Source organism: Heterodontus francisci, chromosome 7 (assembly GCF_036365525.1).
Source record: "Heterodontus francisci isolate sHetFra1 chromosome 7, sHetFra1.hap1, whole genome shotgun sequence".
Classification (NCBI taxonomy): domain Eukaryota; kingdom Metazoa; phylum Chordata; class Chondrichthyes; order Heterodontiformes; family Heterodontidae; genus Heterodontus; species Heterodontus francisci.
Genome location: NC_090377.1, coordinates 60,839,566 through 60,861,949, shown reverse-complemented (window position 1 = coordinate 60,861,949; position 22,384 = coordinate 60,839,566). Strand labels below are relative to the sequence as shown.

Genomic DNA, 22,384 nt, shown 5'->3' with positions numbered 1-22,384 from the left:
AATCTATCTACCTCCTCCTTAAGTACATTTAGTGACCTAGCCTCCTCAACACTCTGAGATAGAGAATTCCAGAGATTCACCACCTGAGAGAAGAAATTCCTTCGCATCTCAGTTTTAAATGTGTGACCCCTTATTCTGTAACTATGTCGCCCAGTTCGAGATTCCCCCACCATTGGAAACATATTCTCAACATCTACCCTGTCAAGCCCCCTTAGAATCTTATATGTTTCAATACGATCACGTCTCATTCTTCTAAACTCCGATGAATAAAGGCCTAACCTGTTTAGCCATTCTTGATAAGACAACCCCTTCATTCCAGGAATCAGCCTAGTGAACCTTTTCTGAACTGCCTCCAATACTAGTATATCCTTCCTTAAAGGGGACCAAAAACTGTACACAGTACTCCAGGTGTGGCCTCACCAACACCCTGTACAGTTGCAACAAGACCTCCCTATTTTTAATCTCAACCCCCTAGCAATAAAGGCCAAAATTCCATTCGCCTTCCTAATTACTTGCTGCACCTGCATGCTAACTTTTTGTGTTTCATGTACAAGAACACTCAGTTCTCTCTGTGCTGCAGTATTTTGTAGTCTTTCTCCATCTAAATAATCTACCTTTTTATTATTCCTCCCAAAGTGGATGACCTCATACTTTCGCACATTGAACTCCATCTGCCAACTTTTTGCCCACTCACTTAACCTATCTATATCCCTTTGCAGATTCTTTGTGTCCTCATCACAACATGCCTTCCCACCTATTTTTATATCGTCAGCAAATTTGGATACACTCCACTCTGTCCCTCCAAGTCATTAATATAGATAGTAAATAGTTGAGGCCCCAGGACCGATCCTTGTGGCACCCCACTAGTTACGGCTTTCCAACCTGAAAAATCCCAACTCTGTGCTCTCTGTGTGTTAGCCAATCCTCAATCCATGCCAACACATTAACCCCAATACCCTGAGCTCTTATTTTGTGCAATAATCTTTTATGTGGCACCTTATTGAACTCCTTCTGAAAATCCAAATACACTACACCTACCGGTTCCCTTTTATCCACGCTGCTTGTTATATCCTCAAAGAACTCTAGCAAATTTGTCAAACACTATTCCCTTTCATAAAACCATGTTGACCCTGTTTGATTGCATTATGTTTTTCTAAATGTCTTAAAAAAAAAAGCTAACATGCAGGTGCAGCAAGCAATTAGGAAGGCGAATGGTATGTTGGCCTTTATCGCAAGAAGATTTGAGTACAGGAGTAGTGAAGTCTTGCTTCAATTGTATAGATCCTTGGTTAGACCGCACCTGGAGTACTGTGTACAGTTTTGGTCCCCTTACCTTCGGAAGGATATTATTGCCATAGAGGGAGGGCAACAAAGGTTCACCAGACTTGTTCCTGGAATGGCGGGCTGTCCTATGAAGAGAGATTGGGGAAACTGGGCCTGTACTCTCTAGAGTTATGAAGAATGAGAGATGATCTCATTGAAACCTACAAAATACGTAAAGGGATAGACCGGGTAGATGCAGCTAAGATGTTTCCCGTGGTTGGGGAGTCCAGAACCAGGGGACACAATTTCAAAATAAGGGGGAAGCCACTTAGGACAAAGATGAGGAGAAATTTCTTTACTCAGAGGGTTGTGAATCTTTGGAATTCTATACCCAGAGGGCTGTGGAAGCTCAGTCATTGAGTATGTTTAAAGCAGAGATTGACAGATTTCAAAATACCAATGACATAAAGGGATATGGGGATAGTGTGGGAAAAAGGCATTGAAGTAGATGATCAGCCATGATCCTATTAAATGCCGGAGCAGGCGTATTGGGCTGAGTGGCCTCCACGTGTTCCTATGTTCAATAAGATCACCTCTCATTCTTCTAAACTCTAATGGATACAGACCCAACCTGTCCAACCTTTCCTCATAAGATTACCCCTTCATCCCTGGAATCAGTCAAGTGAACCTTCTGAACTGCTTCAACTGCAATTTTATCCTTTCTTAAATTCTTTTGGGCCTCCTTATCTCGAGAGACAATGGATACGCGCCTGGAGGTGGTCAGTGGTTTGTGAAGCAGCGCCTGGAGTGGCTATAAAGGCCAATTCTGGAGTGACAGGCTCTTCCACAGGTGCTGCAGAGAAATTTATTTGTTGGGGCTGTTGCACAGTTGGCTCTCCCCTTGCGCCTCTGTCTTTTTTCCTGCCAACTACTAAGTCTCTTCGACTCGCCACAATTTAGCCCTGTCTTTATGGCTGCCCGCCAGCTCTGGCGAATGCTGGCAACTGACTCCCACGACTTGTGATCAATGTCACACGATTTCATGTCGCGTTTGCAGACGTCTTTATAACGGAGACATGGACGGCCGGTGGGTCTGATACCAGTGGCGAGCTCGCTGTACAATGTGTCTTTGGGAATCCTGCCATCTTCCATGCGGCTCACATGGCCAAGCCATCTCAAGCGCCGCTGACTCAGTAGTGTGTATAAGCTGGGGATGTTGGCCGCTTCAAGGACTTCTGTGTTGGAGATATAGTCCTGCCACCTGATGCCAAGTATTCTCCGAAGGCAGCGAAGATGGAATGAATTGAGACGTCGCTCTTGGCTGGCATACGTTGTCCAGGCCTCGCTGCCGTAGAGCAAGGTACTGAGGACACAGGCCTGATACACTCGGACTTTTGTGTTGCGTGTCAGTGCGCCATTTTCCCACACTCTCTTGGCCAGTCTGAACATAGCAGTGGAAGCCTTACCCATGCGCTTGTTGATTTCTGCATCTAGAGACAGGTTACTGGTGATAGTTGAGCCTAGGTAGGTGAACTCTTGAACCACTTCCAGAGCGTGGTCGCCAATATTGATGGATGGAGCATTTCTGACATCCTGCCCCATGATGTTCGTTTTCTTGAGGCTGATGGTTAGGCCAAATTCATTGCAGGCAGACGCAAACCTGTCGATGAGACTCTGCAGGCATTCTTCAGTGTGAGATGTTAAAGCAGCATCGTCAGCAAAGAGGAGTTCTCTGATGAGGACTTTCCGTACTTTGGACTTCGCTCTTAGACGGGCAAGGTTGAACAACCTGCCCCCTGATCTTATGTGGAGGAAAATTCCTTCTTCAGAGGATTTGAACGCATGTGAAAGCAGCAGGGAGAAGAAAATCCCAAAAAGTGTGGGTGCGAGAACACAGCCCTGTTTCACACCACTCAGGATAGGAAAGGGCTCTGATGAGGAGCCACCATGTTGAATTGTGCCTTTCATATTGTCATGGAATGAGGTGATGATACTTAGTAGCTTTGGTGGACATCCAATCTTTTCTAGTAGTCTGAAGAGACCACGTCTGCTGACGAGGTCAAAGGCTTTGGTGAGATCAATGAAAGCAATGTAGAGGGGCATCTGTTGTTCACGGCATTTCTCCTGTATCTGACGAAGGGAGAACAGCATGTCAATAGTCGATCTCTCTGCACGAAAGCCACACTGTGCCTCAGGGTAGACGCGCTCGGCCAGCTTCTGGAGCCTGTTCAGAGCGACTCGAGCAAAGACTTTCCCCACTATGCTGAGCAGGGAGATTCCACGGTAGTTGTTGCAGTCACCGCGGTCACCTTTGTTTTTATAGAGGGTGATGATGTTGGCATCGCGCATGTCCTGGGGTACTGCTCCCTCGTCCCAGCACAGGCATAGCAGTTCATGTAGTGCTGAGAGTATAGCAGGCTTGGCACTCTTGATTATTTCAGGGGTAATGCTGTCCTTCCCAGGGGCTTTTCCGCTGGCTAGGGAATCAATGGCATCACTGAGTGTGGGAAAAATGTGGGAAAATTTGAACTTGTCCACTTTGGCAGGAAGAATGGAAAAACAGCATCTTACTTAAATGGCGAGAGATTGCAGAACTCTGCAGTACAGAGGGATCTGGGTGTCCTGGTACGTGAATCACAAAAAGTCGGTATGCAGGTACAGCAAGTGATTAGGAAGGCAAATGGAATGTTGTCGTTTATACTCAATTCACCTTGCAATAAAAGCAGTGAAAATTTGCTACAGTTGTACAGGGTGTTGGTGAGACCACATCTGGAGTAGTGTGTATAATTTTGGTCTCCAACTTGCTTTCAAGATGGCTCCTGGGCTGGAAGCTCCCTAGGAAGCTCCCTTGCTGTTCAACTCTATCCATGGCCATCTGCTCCCATCCCTAACGTTTTCTCCCCCAATCTGCCCTCTTAAACTGTTTAAATTCCCCTGGCTCTTTAAATCAGTTCATTTTAGCCCTATCTAAAAGTTAACAGTTAGTTTAGTGTATGTTACCTGGGCCCACTGCCCTCCCCCAGCCACACCTGCTCTTTGTTTTCTCAATGAAATTGATCCGGATGAAACTGACGAGAACAGCTGCCGATACTTTAATCTCCGATCCTGCTGTCTTCACAGTCCAGAGTGTCTGCAGCCACGGCATGCGGTAAGTCCATTGAGGTGAAGAAGGAGCTGCGGGACCCGAGAGAAGTCCTGTGAAAAGGTGCCCCGAACACCCAAAACATCCACGAACGGCCCCCCCGGCCGCAACTTCAAAGCGCCCGCGGGAGATGGCTCGGAGAACATCTGCAGCGCACTGTCGGCAATGCTGCATGCCTTTATTTAAACCACTGCAAAAAAAAAACCCTTAGCAAATGTAATCACCTCTAAGTCTGCCAAATGATGCTTCACCTCCCGAAGGACGTAGATGAGCTTTCCGGACGTCGATGGTGGGCACTGAGGAAATGGCTTATTACCTGCACCAGATTCCACCCCCCCTCCCCCCCCCCCTTCCACCCCCCCCCCACCCCCGTCCCCTTCCCTGCTCCACCCTCTCAGCTCACCCCCTCACAACCCCGTCCCAGCCCGCCCCCCCCCCCGCACCATCTTCACCCCGCACCCCCTTCCCCTGCACCCCCCCCCCACCCCCTCCCTCTACCCCTCCCCCTTGCATCCCCTCCTCCCACCGGCACCATCCTACACCTGTGTAGGGCAGCCATAAAGACAGGGCTAAATTGTGGCGAGTCGAAGAGACTTAGTAGTTGGCAGGAAAAAAGACAGAGGCGCAAGGGGAGAGCCAACTGTGCAACAGCCCCAACAAATAAATTTCTCTGCAGCACCTGTGGAAGAGCCTGTCACTCCAGAATTGGCCTTTATAGCCACTCCAGGCGCTGCTTCACAAACCACTGACCACCTCCAGGCGCGTATCCATTGTCTCTCGAGATAAGGAGGCCCAAAAGAAAAAAAAGAAAAGAATACTTAATCTGCCAAATTTGTGCCCATTTACTTAACCTATCTATATCCCTTCACAAACTCCTTACATCCTCTTTGCAACTTACTCTCCTACCTATCTTTGTGTCATCGGCACATTTAGAAGGCATACATTCTGTCGCTTCATCCAAGTCATTGATATAGATTGTAGATGAGATCTGGTTTCCCAGGGCCTATGTATTAGAGTCCTCATCATCCTGACTGCACCTGTCGGAGGAAACGAATATTCACCTGTTACGACCAGGTGAGAAGGGGTCTAGGGATTCTCTCTCAGCCTTTACCTGGTTTAACTGTTAAGAGGGTTTAATTTTAGGAACACGGTGATTTTAGCTCCCCTTCAGTGAATCCTTATTCACTTCTATTGTAAGGCAAAGAAATCAGTCTGGTTTCCTTGGATTTTAAACAAGAAAGGTGGAAGTTTATTAATCTTAAACTCTAATCCGGTTAACGACTACGAATATGCGACGCAACCACGCTAGCATGCATACGCGACAAACACATGCAGATAGAGACAGAAAAAGTAGAAAAGAATAAAGGGGAAAAGTTTGAGGCAATATTGGGATTATAATTATAGTCCTTTGAGTTCAGTGGAGTCTTTGGTTGCCAGTACGTCCTGCTGTTCATTGGGGCCTAGTTCATGCTTCAACTTGTTTCGATGTCGGAGTCTTTTCTCTCTGAGGTTTGCGTGTCTTCTGTGGGTCCGGAGGCTTGGGAGAAAGTGAAAGAGTGACAGCCAGGAGAGAGACATTCTTGTTCCAGCTTCAGTTGCAAACTCTAGTCTCAGTTCAAGCTGTCCTGTGTCTCATTCAAAAGCCTGGACCAGCTGGTTAGTCATGTGACCAGCTGGTTTAACTAGATCTGTCTTTGTGGATTGTATCATCTTAGCAGTCCCTGGAATGCGCTTCCTTACACCTTCAATGTCTGGTGATCAAAATCCATTTGGGTTAATTGGATCAGGGATCTTGGTTTTCTTGCTGTGAGAAAAGAGCCCCAGTCTGCTTATCATGTGGTTGCATCTTCTCAATTCTCATAACATCTATGCATGTCTTTTTCTGTACTTTTTATAGTATGGAGGCCGTGCACTGTTAGCCAATTGTGGCCTAACCAAGGTTCTATATAAATTTTACATTACCTCCCTGCTTTTGTGTTCTCTTCCTCTGAAAATGAGCTCCAGTACATTGTTTTCAATATTTATGGCCTTAGCAACTTGTATTGTTGTTTTTAATGATTTATGTATCTTTATTCCCAGGTCTCTTTGCTCCTTTATCCCACTTACTTTCTTGCCTTCCAAGGAGTGATGATCTATTCTAGATTTTCTGATTTAACTTTGAAGGACCAACACTGTTCGGTCAAGAAACACAGCAGAAAAGCTATTCAGGTTCACAATGAATTGAGATAGAAGTTTATGTTCACAATTCTGTTCAGGGCTGTTGGATACGTGAACAGACTCGGGCACTTAAGGCCTGACGGGAGATAATTTGAAGAATCAAATCCAATGGTGGATTAACTCTTGTGAAATCTTAGTTGTTGATTTGGTATGGCAGATGTATGACGCATCTTTTGTGAAAATAAATAGGGAAAACATATTTCCACTGGTTAGTGCATTGGTAGCTACAGGTCATAAATTTAAGATTGTCACCAAAAAATGAACAGAGATGTTAGCAGAAATTGTTCTATGCAAAGCGTTGTTAAGGTTGTGAAATGGCCTACTGAAAACCGTTGTGAAAGCAAAATTCATAGTTTTTAAAAGGGGAAGTCGCTTATATTTGGAAAAGAACAATTTAAAAGGGTATGGAGGAAAAGGGCAGAGGAAAGGAAATAAGTGGGTAGCTCTTTGAAAGTCAACACTGCTGTAATGGGCCAGATGGCCGCCTTCTGTGCTGTAAATTTCTGAGAGAAACGGCTATTTTTTTTAAATGGAGAGGGAGCATATGGTAATTTATGGGACACCCTAACGTGAATGTAATATCTTTTAAAAGGACACGTAAAACATCCATGTTGTGGGCAATAGGTTCCTCCTGGATTGAGTGAATATTAAATATGAACAGAAAATGCTAGAAATACTCAGCAGTTCAGGTGGGGAGAGAAATAGAGTTGACATTTCAGGTCATAGTCAGAGAGAGATACAGCACTGAAACAGGCCCTTTGGCCCATCGAGGCTGTGCCAACCATCAACCACCCATTTATACTAATCCTACATTAGTTCCTACCACATTCCCTCCTGCATTAATCCCATATTCCCTACCATTCTCCTACCTACACTATGGGCAATTTACAATGGCCAATTTACCTAGCAACCTTTGGCGGTGGGAGGAGACCGGAGCACCCGGCGGAAACCCACGTGGTCACAGGGAGAACTTGCAAACTCCACACAGGCAGTACCCAGAGCCAAACCTGGGTCGCTGGAGCTGTGAGGCTGTGGTGCTAACCACTGCGCCCCTGTGCCGCCCAAGTCTGTGGCCTTTTGGCAGAACTGGAAAATGTTACAGATTTTAAGCAAGCACAGAAGCAAGGCGGGGAGGAAAGAAGAAATGGGAAGGTTTGTGGGGGGTGATGACTGGGGGGAAGGCAGGAGTAATTTCAAGGGGGTGGCAATGGGACAAGTAAAGGAACAAAAGATGGGTCTAGAGGAGTTGTAAATGGCAACAAATGAATCATTACCAATGCTTGCTATCAAAAAATGGGAATAGTGGCTATGATCTGAAAGGTGTTGAACTCGATGTTAAGTCAGGAAGGCTGTAAAGTGCCTAATCGAAAGATGAGATGCTGTTCCTCGAGCTTCTGTTAAGCTTTATTGGAACAGTATAGAAGGCTGAGGACCGAGACATCACAGTGACGGGTATGGGGTAAGGGAGGACGGTGGTGTGGGTAGAGAATTAAAATGGTAAGCGACCAGAACCTCAGGGGCACGCTTGCGCACTGAACTGAAATATTACACTTGAAATATGAACATAAGAAATAGGAACAGGAGTAGGCCATTTGGCCCCTCAAGCAACCTTCCAATCGAAGTTATATACTGCATTCCTTCACTGAGGTTTTATTCTGGAATCATTGTCAACTGAATTGGGTTAATATTGTTTTTGTAGGTTAAATTGACAGATTTTAATATTTACCCTGTTTTTGTGTTTCATTTAAGGTATTCGCTGAAAGTAGTTAAAGCAGCAGCTCAAGTCTTAAACACATTGTGGCAATATCGTGACCTTCGCAGCATTTATAGAAAGGTAACTCCTAATAATACAAAGAAGCATTGTTTTGGTTGGAAATTAGTAATCTAATCATTGTATTTTTTCCCACGTGATTTTATTTGTATTCTCAGGATGGTTGGAATCAAAATCATTTCATTACGCCAATTTCTACTCTGGAACGTGACAGACATAAATTCTCCACATCCCACCCATCCTTATCAACAACCAATCAGAATATGTCACCTGTTCTTCAGTCTGGTGAGTGGTTTATGTTATCTAAAGAAAATAAATGTAACTCCACCTGATGCTCCTGTAGCTATAAAAGTAATGGAAATATTTTGTGACTTGCAGGTCACAACAAATCCAGCACTGCATTCTATACATACTGTGTATTAAGTGTGTTAACTAATGCGTAAACAAAAAAATGTTTTAATTGATTGACCTTTTAGGTTACAGCTATTGCAGTGGTACTGTTTCTGATCTTGATGTTATTGCATATGTTGATGCTCAGAAAGCTAAAGTTTTAGCAGTGTGAATGTAGTGCTTAATTATACAGCCATTAAGAGGTTCTTATGCCTTCCAGATACCTTTTCTTCCTTATACACACCTGTGTTACCTAGGAGAGAAACAGTAAATTCCATTTGAATAGTTAGCATCGTAGGTGTGCTGGAACATAATTTTTTTTTATTCTTTCGTGGGATGCGAGCATTGCTGGCAAGGCTGGCATTTGTTGCCCATCCCTAATTGCCCTTGAGAAGGTGGTGGTGATTTGCCTTGAACCGCTGCAGTCCATCTGGTGTAGGTACATCCACAGTGCTGTTAGGGAGGGAATTCCAGGTATTTGACCTAGCAACAGTGAAGGAACAGCGATAAAGTTCCAAGTCAGGATGGTGTGTGGCTTTTAGGGGAACTTGCAGGTAGTGTTGTCTGCTGCCCTGGTTCTTCTTGGTGGTAGAGGTCGCAGGTTTGGAAGGTGCTGTCAAAGGAGCCTTGGCGAGTTGCTGCAACGCATCTTGTTTGCAATATACACTGCTCCCACTGTGAGGAAAAATAGATTTGATCGGATTAAAGTCCAGAATAAATGGAACTTACATTCTGTAAAGTGGATGATCCAGTAGTCCTCGGCAAATGCTGTATTCTTGAAGGTCTTGGTGGTCAAAGTGTCTTTTTGCTGGCTTGCTTTGCTCAGGGTTTTCCTTTTTAAGGCAGAATCTGTCGTTGGCTCTCTTCCCCTTGTCGCTGGCTGTAGCAGTCTGGAGGCTTGGTGGGTCCCCCAGTCGCAGGCAGTTTTTAAACTTGATGTTTTTTGGGGCGAGAGAAAGAGGGAGAGAGAAAGGGAAGCATGCAGCTTTCTGCTGTTGCACACTCAGTTACTGCTTGTCTTCTGTCTGTGTAACAAAACTTCTAGTTTCTTCAGAGATAGACGGTCACATGGTCTTTGTTTTTAATGAAGTTTTCTGGAATCTTCTAATGAAATTCAAGGCTCCACATGCCTCAGGATGCCAATTCACACTTGGAGGGAGTTGGCGCTTTGAGAGTTAATGTGTGAGGATTGCCTTGACTGCTTTGCTAATGAAGCCATTTTCGTTAATTTAATCACTTCGAGCAAGCCATTGTCGTGGCTAGGCTTCTTGTTGGACTTTCTTTCTCCAGTTCAATCTCCTGGTATTTCAGATGTAAATTGCAGTGGCCATCTTGGCTGTTAGTTTTTTAAGTTACTGTAGGATTTTTTTCCCCATTAAAAGTCTTAGGTAAGTGTCCAACTGATGAAATTAATATTTCTCATTTGGCATATAGGGTTTTCTTGACAGTATCTATGTATCTGCATTAGTACGTGCCCTTCAATTACCATACCTGCTCAAAATACTTGCCATATTAATAACCTATATGAGTGATGCAAACCAAATGCTGGGAACACTCAACAACTTGCATCTATATAGCACCTTTAATGTAGTAAACGTCTCAAGGTGCTTCACAGAAGTGTTATGAAACAAATTTGGCACCAAACCACGTAAGATAATAGGGCAGATGGCAAAACGCTTAGCCAAAGAGGTAGGTTTTAAAGAGTGTCTTAAAGGAGGAGAGAGAAGTAGAGAGGTACAGGGAGAGAATTCGAGCTTAGGGCCTTGGCAGCTGACAGCACAACTGCCAATAGTGGGGCGATTTAAAATCAGGGAAGCGAAAGATGCCCGAATTAGAGGAGTACAGGTCACAGAATCACATAATTGTTACAGTGCAGAAGAAGGCCATTCAACCCATCGTGTCCGCACCAGCTCTCCAAAAGAGCAATCCACTCAGTTACATTTCCCCACCTTCTCCCTGTAACCTGGCATATTCTTCATTTTCATATAACAGTCTAATTCCCTTTTGAGTGCTTCAATTGAACCTGCCTCCACCACACACTCGGGTTGTGCATTCCAGATCTTAACCACCCTCTGGGTGAAAATGTTTTTCCTCATGTCATTTTTGCTTCTTTTACTAAATACTTCAAATCTGTGCCCTCTCATTCTCGATCCTTTCACAAGTGGGAACAGTTTCTCTACTCTGTCCAGACCCTTCATGATTTTGAATACCTCTAGCAAATCACCTCTCAGCCTTCACTTCTCCAAGGAAAACAGTCCTAACTTCTCCAATCTATCTGCATAACTGAAGTTCCTCAACCCTGGATCCATTCTTGTCCATCTTTTCTGCACTCTCTCCAATGCCCTCACGTCTTTCCTACAGTGTGGATCCCAGAACTAGATGCAGTACTCCAGTTGAGGCTGAACTAGTGTCTTATACAGGTTCAACATAACCTCCTTGCTCTTGAATTCTGTGCCCCTATTAATAAAGCCCAGGATACTGCATGCTTTATTAATCGTGCTCTCAACCCCTCCTGCCACTTTCAGTGACTTATGCACATATACTCCTAGGTCCCTCTGCTCCTGCACCCACTTTAGAATTGTACCCTTTATTTTATATTGTGTCTCCATTTTCTTCCTACCAAAATGAATCATTTCACATTTCTCTGCATTGAACTTCATCTGACACCTGTCTGCCCATTCCACCAACTTGTCTATGGCCTTTCGGAGTTCTGCACTAGCCATCCCACAGTTGACAATGCTTCCAAGTTTTGTATCATCTGCAAACTTTGAAATTGTGCCCTGTACACTAAGGTCTAGGTCATATATATAATCAGGAAAAGCAAGGGTCCCAACACTGACCCATGGGGAACTCCAGTACAAACCCTCCTCCAGCCCGAAAAACATCCATTAACCACTGCTCTTTGTTTCCTGTCACTCAGCCAATTTTGTATCCGTGTTGTTGCCATCCCTTTTATTCCATGAGATATAACTTTGCTCACAAGTCTGTTGTGTGGCACTATATCAAACGCCTTTAAAAGTCCACGTACAACACATCAAACGTATTGCCCTCATCGACCCTCTCTGTTACCTCCTCAAAAAAAACTCCAAGTTAGTTGAACATTATTTTCCTTTAAACGCATGTTGGCTTTCCTTAATTAACCCGCATTTGTCCATGTGACTATTATTTTTGTCCTGAATTATTTTCTCTAGAAGTTTCCCTACCACCGAAGTTAAGCTAACTGGCCTGTAGTTGCTGGGCTTATCTTTACATCCTTTTTTGATCAAGTGTGTAACGTTTGCAATTCTCCAGTCCTCTCACACCAGCCCCGAATCTAAGGAAGACTGGAAAATTACAGCCAGTGCCTCCTCGATTTCCACCCTCACTTCCTTCAGTATCCTTGGATGCATCTCATCTGGTCCTGGTGCTTGATCCACTTTAAGTACAGATAGCCTATCTAATACGTCCTCTTTCTCAATTGTTAACCCTTCTAGTGTCTGAATTACCTCCTCTTTCACCATTGCCTGGGTTGCTGCATCTTCCTTGGTAAAGACAGATGCAAAGTATTCATTCAATACCTCAGCAATGTCCTCTCATACGTAAATCCCCTTTTTGGTCCCTAATCGCCCCACTCCTCCTCTTACCACCTTTTTACTATTTATATGTCGATAGAAAACTTTCAGATTTCCTTTAATGTTAGCTTCCAATCTCTTTTCATGCTCTCTCTTTGTTTCTCTTTGCTTTTTCAGTTCCCCTCTGGACCTTCTATATTCAGTCTGGCTCAATAGTATTTTCTTCCTGGTATCTGTCATAAGCACACTCTTTCTTCTTTATTTTAATCTCTACTTCTTTTGTCATCTAGGCAGCTCTGGATTTGTTTGCCCTACCTTTCCCCTTCAAGGGAACACACCTTGACTGTGCCTGAACTATCTCTTATTTGAAGGTAGCCCATTGTTCAGCCATTGGTTTTCCTGACAACTTTTGACTCCAATTTATTCGCCCCAGCTCCATTCTTACCCCACTGAAGTTGGCCTTACCCCACTTAATTATTCTTGCTCTGTATTGTTCTTTGTCCTTTTCCATAGTCAGCCTAAACCTTATGATACAATGATCTCTGTCCCCTAACTGCTCTCCTACTGATACTTGATCCACTTGGCCCACCTCATTTCCAAGAACCAGGTCTAGTAGTGCCTCCTTTCTTGTTGGACTGGCAACATACTGCTGTAGAAAATTTTCTTCAACACACTCTAGGAACTCTTGCCCCTCACTGCCCTTTACACTACTACTATCCCAGTCTATGTTTAGATAATTAAAATCCCCCATTTTAACTACCTATAATTTTGCACCTCTTTGTAATTTCCTTGCAAATTTGTTCCTCCATGTCCTTCCTACTAGCTGGTGGCCTATAGACAACACCGAGCAATGTAACTGCACCTTTTTTGTTCCTTATCTCTAGCCGAATTAATTCTGTCCTCGACCCCTCTAGGACATCCTTTTTCTCCAGCACTGCAAAGCTCTCCTTAATCAATGCTGCCAACCTTCCCCCTTTTTTCCCTTTCATATCTTTCCTGAACACTTTGTACCCATAAATATTTAACACCCAGTGACAGTGGCGCAGTGGTTAGCACCGCAGCCTCACAGCTCCAGCGACCCGGGTTCAATTCTGGGTACTGCCTGTGCGGAGTTTGCAAGCTCTCCCTGTGAACCGCATGGGTTTTCGCCGGGTGCTCCGGTTTCCTCCCACAGCCAAAGACTTGCAGGTTGATAGGTAAATTGGCCATTATAAATTGCCCCTAGTATAGGTAGGTGGTAGGGGAATATAGAGAAGGTGGGGATGTGGTAGGAATGTGGGATTAGTGTAGGATTAGTATAAATGGGTGGTTGATGGTCGGCACAGACTCGGTGGGCCGAAGGGCCTGTTTCAGTGCTGTATCTCTAAATAAATAAATAAAATAAATATCAGAGATTGGAATGGGAGAGTATTTTAAAATCGAGGTGTTGCTTAACCGGGAGCTAGTATAGGTCAGCAAGCACAGGGGTGATGGATAAGCAGAACTTGGTGCAAGTTAGGACACAGGCAGCAAAGTTTTGATTGACCTCGGGTTTGGAGTGTGGAAAATGGGAGGCTGGCCAAGAGTATGTTAAGCTTCATTGAACAGTGTAAAAGGGCAAAAACAGAGGTCAGAGTGTGACAGTTCTGTGGAGAGAGAGGAAAGTAGGATTAACTTTTCCAGACTTGTGGCTCTTCATGAGAACTGGAAGATGTTACAGATGAATTTCTTACAAGAAAGTCCAAGTCAGGGAAAGCTGGCAGGGAGAAAACAAAGTATTGTCTATTATTCAGTTTAGGACAGGCAGTGGTTAAGTGACGGAAATGACCATTGTTCAAGATTAAAGGGAATAATAAACAGGGAAATTAGAGAAATATCAGTGATATAGAAGATGTGTGAATCATTACAGCAGACTAGCAGAGGGGAAGGGAAATATGAAAAATCTGAAAGTTTTCGTGCCCACGGGATATGTTGGAAATAAAAGGCAGGCGACACCAGCTACAGAACACCCTGCTGGCCACGTATGGGCCCCTATTCTTGGAAACACTGGTGCACCAATCCTACGTTACCAGCATCTGATGTCTGAGAGAAAATGGGACCTGTGGTTAAGATCTGGTTATTATGATCAGAGATTTGTCAGATGTCTGGGAGAAAGATAAAATGCTGTTCTATGATCTTCTGTTGAGCTTCATTTGAACTGTGTAGAAGGCCAAAAACAGTAGTCAGAGTGGGACAGATAATCCAAGTGGCAAGGAACTGGAAGCTCGGTCACACATTCGGTCAGAATGGAAATGTTCAACCCAATCTGCATTTGGCCTCCCCGATGTCGAGACCACACCATGAGCACAATATATTAAGTTATAAAAAGTATAATTAGATCACTCTTGCCTGGAAGGAGTCTTTGGTTCCCTGCACAATGGTATGGTGAAAAGGCTGGTGTTGCATCTGCTGCACTTATTTGAAGGTACTGAAAGAAGGAGAGCACTTGTTGGGGTGATGAAAAGTGGGCCAGGCTACCACGGAGAGAACAGTCCTGAAAAATGCTGTAAGGTGAAGAAAAGCTATGTTTAGTTATGAGATGGTGATGGAGGTGGTGGGAAATGATCTGTCAGATGCAAGCGCTGGTGGGGCGGAAGGAGAAGGGTTGAGGAGACGAACACAGTTGAGGGCTCTCTCCACCATGGTGGAGAGGAATCCTGACTGAGGAAAAAGGACATTTTGGAAACTGTTGTAGAAGGTGGCGTCGTCTGAGCAGGTGAGAGGGAGCAAATGGGAGAAGGGATTGGAGTCCTTGTAGGTCAACGAGTGTTTTTGTGACTGGAAGGCTTTTTCCAGTGGGGTTCTGCAGGGCTCAGTATTGGGTCCCTTGCTTTATGTGGTGTATATCAACAATTAAGAAGTTTGCAGATGATACGAAAATTGGTTGTGTGGTTACTAGTGAGGAAGAAGGATGTAGACTGCAGGAAGATGGGTGAGAAAAAAAGTGGTAAATGGAATTCAATCTGGAGAAGTATGAGTTAACGCATTTGGGGAGAGCAAACAAGGCAAGGGAATACATAATAAATGGTAGGATGCTGAGAAGTATAGAGTAACAGAGGTGTGCATATCCACAGATTCCCTGAAGGTAGCAGGGCAGGTAGATAAGGCAGAATGCATATGGGATACATTCCTTTATTAGCCAAGGTATAAGAACAGGGAGGTAATGTCGAAACTGTATAAACACTATATAGGCTACAGCTAGAATATAGAGTACAGTTCTGGACACCACATTACAGAAAGGATATGATCACACTAGAAAGGGTACAGAGGAGATTTACAAGTATATTGCTGGGAATGGAGAATTTTAGCTGTGAGGCAAGATTGGGGTAGTTTGGGGTTTTCTTTAGACAGAAGAGGCTGAGGGGAGATTTAATTGTGAGGTGTATAATGAGGGGACTAGTTAGGGTGGATAGGAAAGACCTATCTCCTTTAGCAGAGAGGTTAATAACCAGGGGGCATAGATTTAAAGTAATTGGCAGAAGGATTAGAGAGGAGTTGAGAATTCCTTTCACCCAGAGGGTGAGGGGGTCTGGAACTCACTGCAGGAACGGTGGTAGAAGCCGAAACTCTCATTGCATTTATAAAGTACACGGATATGGACTTAAAGTGCCATAACCTACAAGGCTAGGACTCGGAGCTGGAAAGTGAGGTTGTGATAGGTAGCTGTTCTCGGCCAATGCAGGTACGATGGACCAAATAGCCTCTTTCTGTGCTGTAAATTTCTGATTCTGTGAAGGAGGTGGGAAGAAGTATAGTCAAGCTGTCGAAGTTGGTTGGTGTGCAGTAGCTATCAACCAACAGTCTGCCCCAAGGGATAGAGAAGTTCAGGAAGGGATAATAGTCAGACATGAACCTTGCAAAGGTAAGGGAGGGGTGGAAATGAGTAGCACAATTGATGAAATTCTGCAGTTCAAGGGAAGAACAGAAAGCAGCACCAACTGTCTTCAATGTACTGGAAGAAGCGATCAGGGAGGGACCTTGAACAGGACTAGAACAAAGAATGTGCAACATAACCTATAAAAAGGGAGATAACTAGGACCCATGCAAGTTCTCATTGCAGCACCTTTTATTTGGAGGAAGTGAGTGAAATTTAAAAAGTTGTTGATTGTGAGAACATGTTTAGCTAGGAGGAAGAGGTGGTGATGGTGGATGGAGACTTGTTTGGCCACGATTCATGGAAAAAAACAAGAGGCCGCAGGCCGACCTGGCAAGGGGGAAGGATGGAGTTCAGAATGGCTGAATGTCCATAGTGAAAAGGAGACAATTAAGGCCAGGAAACTGGATTTGGTATAAATGGTGGATGAGCTCCGCCTCCCCCAGCCTTAATCACAGACCTTTTTTTAACCTTTCCGTATCCTTTTTCACTTGTCTGCGTTCACTTGTAACGCCTTCCAGTTCTGACAAAGGGTCAAGAGACATGAAACCTTCTCTACAGAAGCTGTCTGACCTGTTGAGTGTTTCTAGAGCTTTGTATTTTTTTGATTTCTTGCTTCTGCATTAGCTGGCCAAAGTTATCCCTCAAGCAACGTCATTTCAGTTTTTTAAAAAACTGGTTATCTGGTCATTGTCACATTTCTGATGTGGGAACTTTGTGTGCAATTTTGCTACTGCACTTCCTAAAAAAGAACTTTAATGGCTGTAACTCACTTTGAGATGGCACAAGGTTATAAGAGGTGCTATATAAATGCAGGGCTTTCTTTGAATTTTGCTTTTTGATTTGGTGTGAATATAATGCTGTTCACAGTGGCTAGCACAACCTCTTCACCAGCACTCTTGGGAATCAAGGATCAACGATCTAACTATGAGAAGACAAAGACGTCTATGCAATATTACAACAGTCAAGGAGACAATATGATGCACACAGATTTAACCATAGGTAAGGAAATTGAAGTGATTACAATTTTGTTTATAAAGTAAGACTTTTTTTGAAGTACAGAACATGTCTTTTTTTTAATTGGACCTTTTCTTACGAGGGAATGGTCAGAATTTGGTCTGCAAATTGTTTAAAAATCAAAGTTTACATTGATAAATTTTGTATTGATTTCTACAAATTAGCGTACTTATAACAGTAGTACTGGAGTGAATTGAAATTGTAGCTTAAACCCATAGACTTGAGTCCAGCCTGAGATTCAGTCTCCTGACTTCAGATGTACGCTACCTTTTAACGTTGGTGCAGAGCAAAACCACTTAACACTGGTGGTACATCCACATTACAATGGTACCCTTGTATCTGTTTTGCTTATAGGGATTCTCTCTATAGTCCTGGCTTAAAAATGCCAAGCACTTGGTTGAAGTAAATTTTGTTTTGAACACCTACATTCTAGTCAGGATTCGGCAACGTGTCAGCACACTGACACCAGTGTCCGTGGTAAAAGATTTTGAGGTCTGTGACTGGTAATTTCAGGGATGAGAAAATTCCCTTTGGCGGCTTGTTGTCAAAGACAGTTTTTTTTTGAGAAATTCAGTTAGTAAATACAGTGTAATGGATAGCATTAATTAACCTTCATCTATGATGAACTGTCTACAATTCCTTCACAAATTCCATGCTGCATTTGCAGTTTAAGTCTGCCAGGGAAGACGTAGTTAGCAGTCATTAACTCTTTTTGCTGCAAATTTGATTAAAGGACTAGTTTTGCAAGTATATCAAAGATCTTTGACAATGTGCATCATTTACTATCCAGTTTGAAGGCAGATAACCTGAGTGGTCAATGTCATTTGAAAGTTGTCTTATCATAATTACATTATGTTGAGAGTGCACCTTTGCTAACAGTTAAGAGATTTGGGTTGGACATAAATTGATTAGCCTAGAGTACAATCTTACAAATAGTGACTAAACGTTTTGTAACTGAATAATACATGCAGTAACAACCGCTCAACTTTTTGCAGCAAAGCTTTTTGTTCATAATTATCTTGTCAGAGCTGAATTGGAATTGACAGTGATAGACTGAGATATAGGCATAAGTGAATTTAAGCGAATGTCTTTATTGGAGGAACTGAAGTGTGCTCTTTATTTGTAGTTGTGTTTATCTAATTTTGTCGCTAGCTTTGGTGAGTAAATGATATTTTGTCCATGACGGATGCTGCTGTTTCTGTATTTTAGAATCCAGGACCTAGTTTAACTGCCCGTCAAGATGAATGAATTAGGCTTGGCTACCAATCATTAATCTCACTGTTCCTTCCTATCCCACTCTGCTTTTCTGTTTTACATGACTCTTCTGAAATACTATCTGCTCTATCCTATAAGATTCTCCTTATTTGGAGATCACTGCCCTTTTGTTTGCTGCCGTGTCTTCAGACACATGTTACAAGCAGGTGGGAGAAGTTGCATAAATATTGACCATCACGGGTTAAATTGTCTTGTGACAATCACAGTGTGAGAAGTGGTCTGTCTTCCTCTTGCTGATTTTTCTACTGCTTCACTGCAATAACTACAATAACAATCCTGTTCTTGAGTTTCATGGTTTGTTGGATCAATTTACACTCCTGACACAGTGTGAATCCACAGGGGTCATCCAATAAGGTCCATCTACCACCTCGTGACATGGTGTAGCCAGCTCTATTCTGTCAACGAAAGTAATTTTGTTTGGCATTGCATACTATTTTGCTTGCTAGCTAGCTAATACAGTTGTACTGCTCTCCATTGATGTTTGTATGCTTAGCTACTTTATTTATAGGGAGAAATATGTTTTAAATTGGGCTGTGTTTTGATGATATTAGATTGGCTATACACTTTTTATACAGATTAATTGCCCCCGTGACTGGTGCAACATGTTGCCTATCCCTGATTCTAATTAGGTATCCACGGTTCAAAAAATTAAATTTGAAACAGAGGGCGTATTTTACTGGAGTGGATATAAATTTTAGATTGGTTACTTTGTTGACAGCACGTGGTAAGAAAACTTTTTTTACACTTTCACTTGTGTATATCGTCTTATCTAATTCTGTTTTCTCCAGTATTTTGTACTCAATTTTATTCTCTCTTCGCTGCACGTTTTCTATTTTCATCGATAACCTGGCTGGACTTTCTGCCCTAATTCAAGTATAACATTGTTACTATTCAGTCATTATTAGGTTTACTATTACTGTTACCAACCTATTTACATCTAAAATTCACTTTTTTAAATTTAATGTGACATTGCATTTTTTCTCTTCTGGTGTTTTACATTTCCATGGTTTTTTTAATCCATACCCCTTTTGCTGAGTAATTGTAAGTCCACGTGTAATATATCTCTTGTTCATATTAATTTCAATGTATTGTTTTGTAGGTTCCAGTAAACCTTCACCAATTTATATAGGTTCCTATTCTTCACCAGCAAGAGAGGAGTCTAGACGACTTCATGTAAGTATTGAATACCTCTAACAGAAAATTTAAGGTGGAACAATTTTACACCTGAGCATTCCATAAAACATGAGACAGCACGGCAGAAAATACCAGGAAGAAAATTGAGAGCTCACTGACTTTTTCAACTTTGATTTGGGTTCACATCCAACTGAAACAATTAAGATAGTCTTTTTTCTATAGTTTTTTATGAAATGAGATTAGGCAGTCTCCGTCCAAATCTCAGTAAATATTTGATACTAGCGGAGACCTGCAAAATATTTGCAATCGAGTTAATATCTTTATTGCAACAGTACTTCTTTAGATACAGGGTTTCTAGTTCTTTCAAGAAGGACTTTAACAATCAAATTTTTTCACTCTATAAAAGCTATCCATATGTAAAAACAAGCCTAGGAATATAAATACAAATTTTGCCAAGAGTCTGGCCTTGTGATTTCGTTATAGTCATAGAATATGAAAGTCTAATTGGGAACTGTTTTCTTCTTAGTTGAAAAGGCAGCTTTATGTCTAATGGGCTCAATATTATTCAAGGAATAAACACTCTTTTTTCCTTGAAATCTGCCTCTTTTAATTTCAGCATTATGATCTCCGTGGTGAACAACAAACTAAAAGAGGCAAATCTACCAAATGACCCCAATAAAAAAAATCAAATGGACAAGATTTCACTTTTATAACTTTTATTTTATCAAACCAAGCTCAACATAAATTAAACATGATTTAACAGATAAATCATGGTCAATATATATATTGGAAATTGCACAATAACTCTCAGATACAGCAAAGATAGATCTCACTGATTTACTGGGCAGTCAATTCAGCATATATGGCACTAATTACAGCCACAAAGTTCTTCAAAGCTCTGAACCTCCTCAGGCGGATCTACAGCTCCTTTCTTCAAAAATGCAGCCACCGATTCTCATCTGACAGCAGTTTCCCTTCAACCCAAACTCCATGGGTACAGTCTTCACCAAAACAGCGCACATCTCCAGAACCTCTGCAGCTTTGCTCACAACATTCTTGATAGCGTGGATCCACCAGTATTACCTTAAGTAACGGAAACAGCTGCAGCAACTCTCACTGCCTATGGCCAGCTCCTGGATCCAGCTTTCACTTTCTTCAGTTTGCCTGCACTCCACCCCTGCATGATCTGAGTTTGGATGGCTCTGTGGCCTTTTAATCTGGTTCCAGCCAGTTTCTGTTTCCCCAGAAACCTGAAGTTTCTGTTTAGGGTCTGTCTCAAAAAAAAAAAGACAAGCTTTGAAACCAGGGTCCGCACACCTAACAGAACATTTGACAAGTCATCTGTTCAAACAACAGCTTGCACACACTGCCCCACTGGCCCTACAGACAGTGGACTCCATCACAGCATCTATCATTGAAGAAAACAAGCTTCCTAACTACTAGTCTTGTTCCATGACAAAGTCCTTGTTCAGGATTCAAGTTTTGTAGCAACATTATAACTGTTCCTTGTTAAGTCTAGGTTTGTGCCCGCATGCCTATTGGGGTTAGACTGTGCAGAAACTCTGGCGGGTATAGACTGTTATCATCTTCGTTTATAGAATCAACGCTGATATATTTTATTTCACCTGACAGCTTTTCCAACCAGCAGTTCTAACCTCTCTTTCATTCAAATCTAATTAATCTTGATTTTTAGCAGAAAGAATAACTTTTGAATAATATATATCAAATAATTGTCCCCACCATTTATCTCATCCAAGCCTCCCATGCCATCCTCTCTCTCCCATGTCATCACCTTCCCATGCCATCCCTACCCCATTCTTTCCATCCCTCCGATGTCCTCCCCATCCCACTCTTGCCATTCCCATCCCTTGCATTAATCTCACCCCATCCCTCACAGAAATAATTTCTCCAGCCAGGGTAACTTTGTTGTTGCGCTCCCCTTACCTTCTGCTGTTTTTCTTCTCTACAAAGCCCCCCATCCCCGCTGCTAACGCCACCAACCTTTGGCAGCTGCACGTGCATCATGCTGTCCAGTCTTCTGTGTGCCCTGCATGCACCAGGCACCACCCACCAAATAAACCCACCAACAGAAGTCCCCCTTAAACTGACCGATCAAAACAGTCCAGTTGACAAAAACTGGATATTACAGATGAATTCATCAATTAGAAACAATTTAATTTCGGAATATCAAGAAATGTAAGTATTCTGTTGATGCAGTAGGAGGTTTAAGATCAGGAGTAAATTTGTTGGAAAGTATCAGTTGAGTACTCAATACTGCACTTAAGCTTTGTATATCTTACCTTGGAACTTGTGACAAGATCTCAATTGCAAACTTTATTTTCCAACAGTCAAGTGCCTGTAACATCAATTCATGTTTTCTGCACAGCTTTGTTTTCCGCATAGGTTTGTTATTCAATGTCAAATATAAAACCTAGAGTATTTTTAATTTAATTTAAGTATTGTCTAAATAACACGGGTATACTATGTTCAAGATCAACAATGTATACCAAAAAAACTTAAACTTTGCATATTGAACCATAACCTGGTATGTGTGTCTTTTCTGGAAATCTAGTTCATGGTGGATGCAAAGAGTAGTGATTGCCAATTGTTTAGCCCCTGATTTTATATTAGTCCTCTGAAATCAAATGCAGCAGCTCCTTCAGCTTCACTATTTTGCAAATTAGATATAATTTCAGTTTGTCGTTGCCACAAATTCAGGTCTTCCATAAATG

General features: G+C 42.6%; 1 protein-coding gene across 3 annotated transcripts in view; it reads left to right on the top strand.

The window, feature by feature from the left end:
* pkp4 (plakophilin 4) overlaps positions 1-22,384 on the top strand; it is a 218,474-nt gene that overhangs the window by 189,208 nt on the left and 6,882 nt on the right. For all 3 annotated transcript variants that reach the window (XM_068035282.1, XM_068035283.1, XM_068035284.1), the window contains exons 17-20: positions 8,372-8,456; positions 8,552-8,678; positions 17,097-17,228; positions 19,618-19,691. In XM_068035282.1, the coding sequence (XP_067891383.1) occupies positions 8,372-8,456; positions 8,552-8,678; positions 17,097-17,228; positions 19,618-19,691 (418 nt within the window). The remainder of the gene's footprint in view (positions 1-8,371; positions 8,457-8,551; positions 8,679-17,096; positions 17,229-19,617; positions 19,692-22,384) is intronic.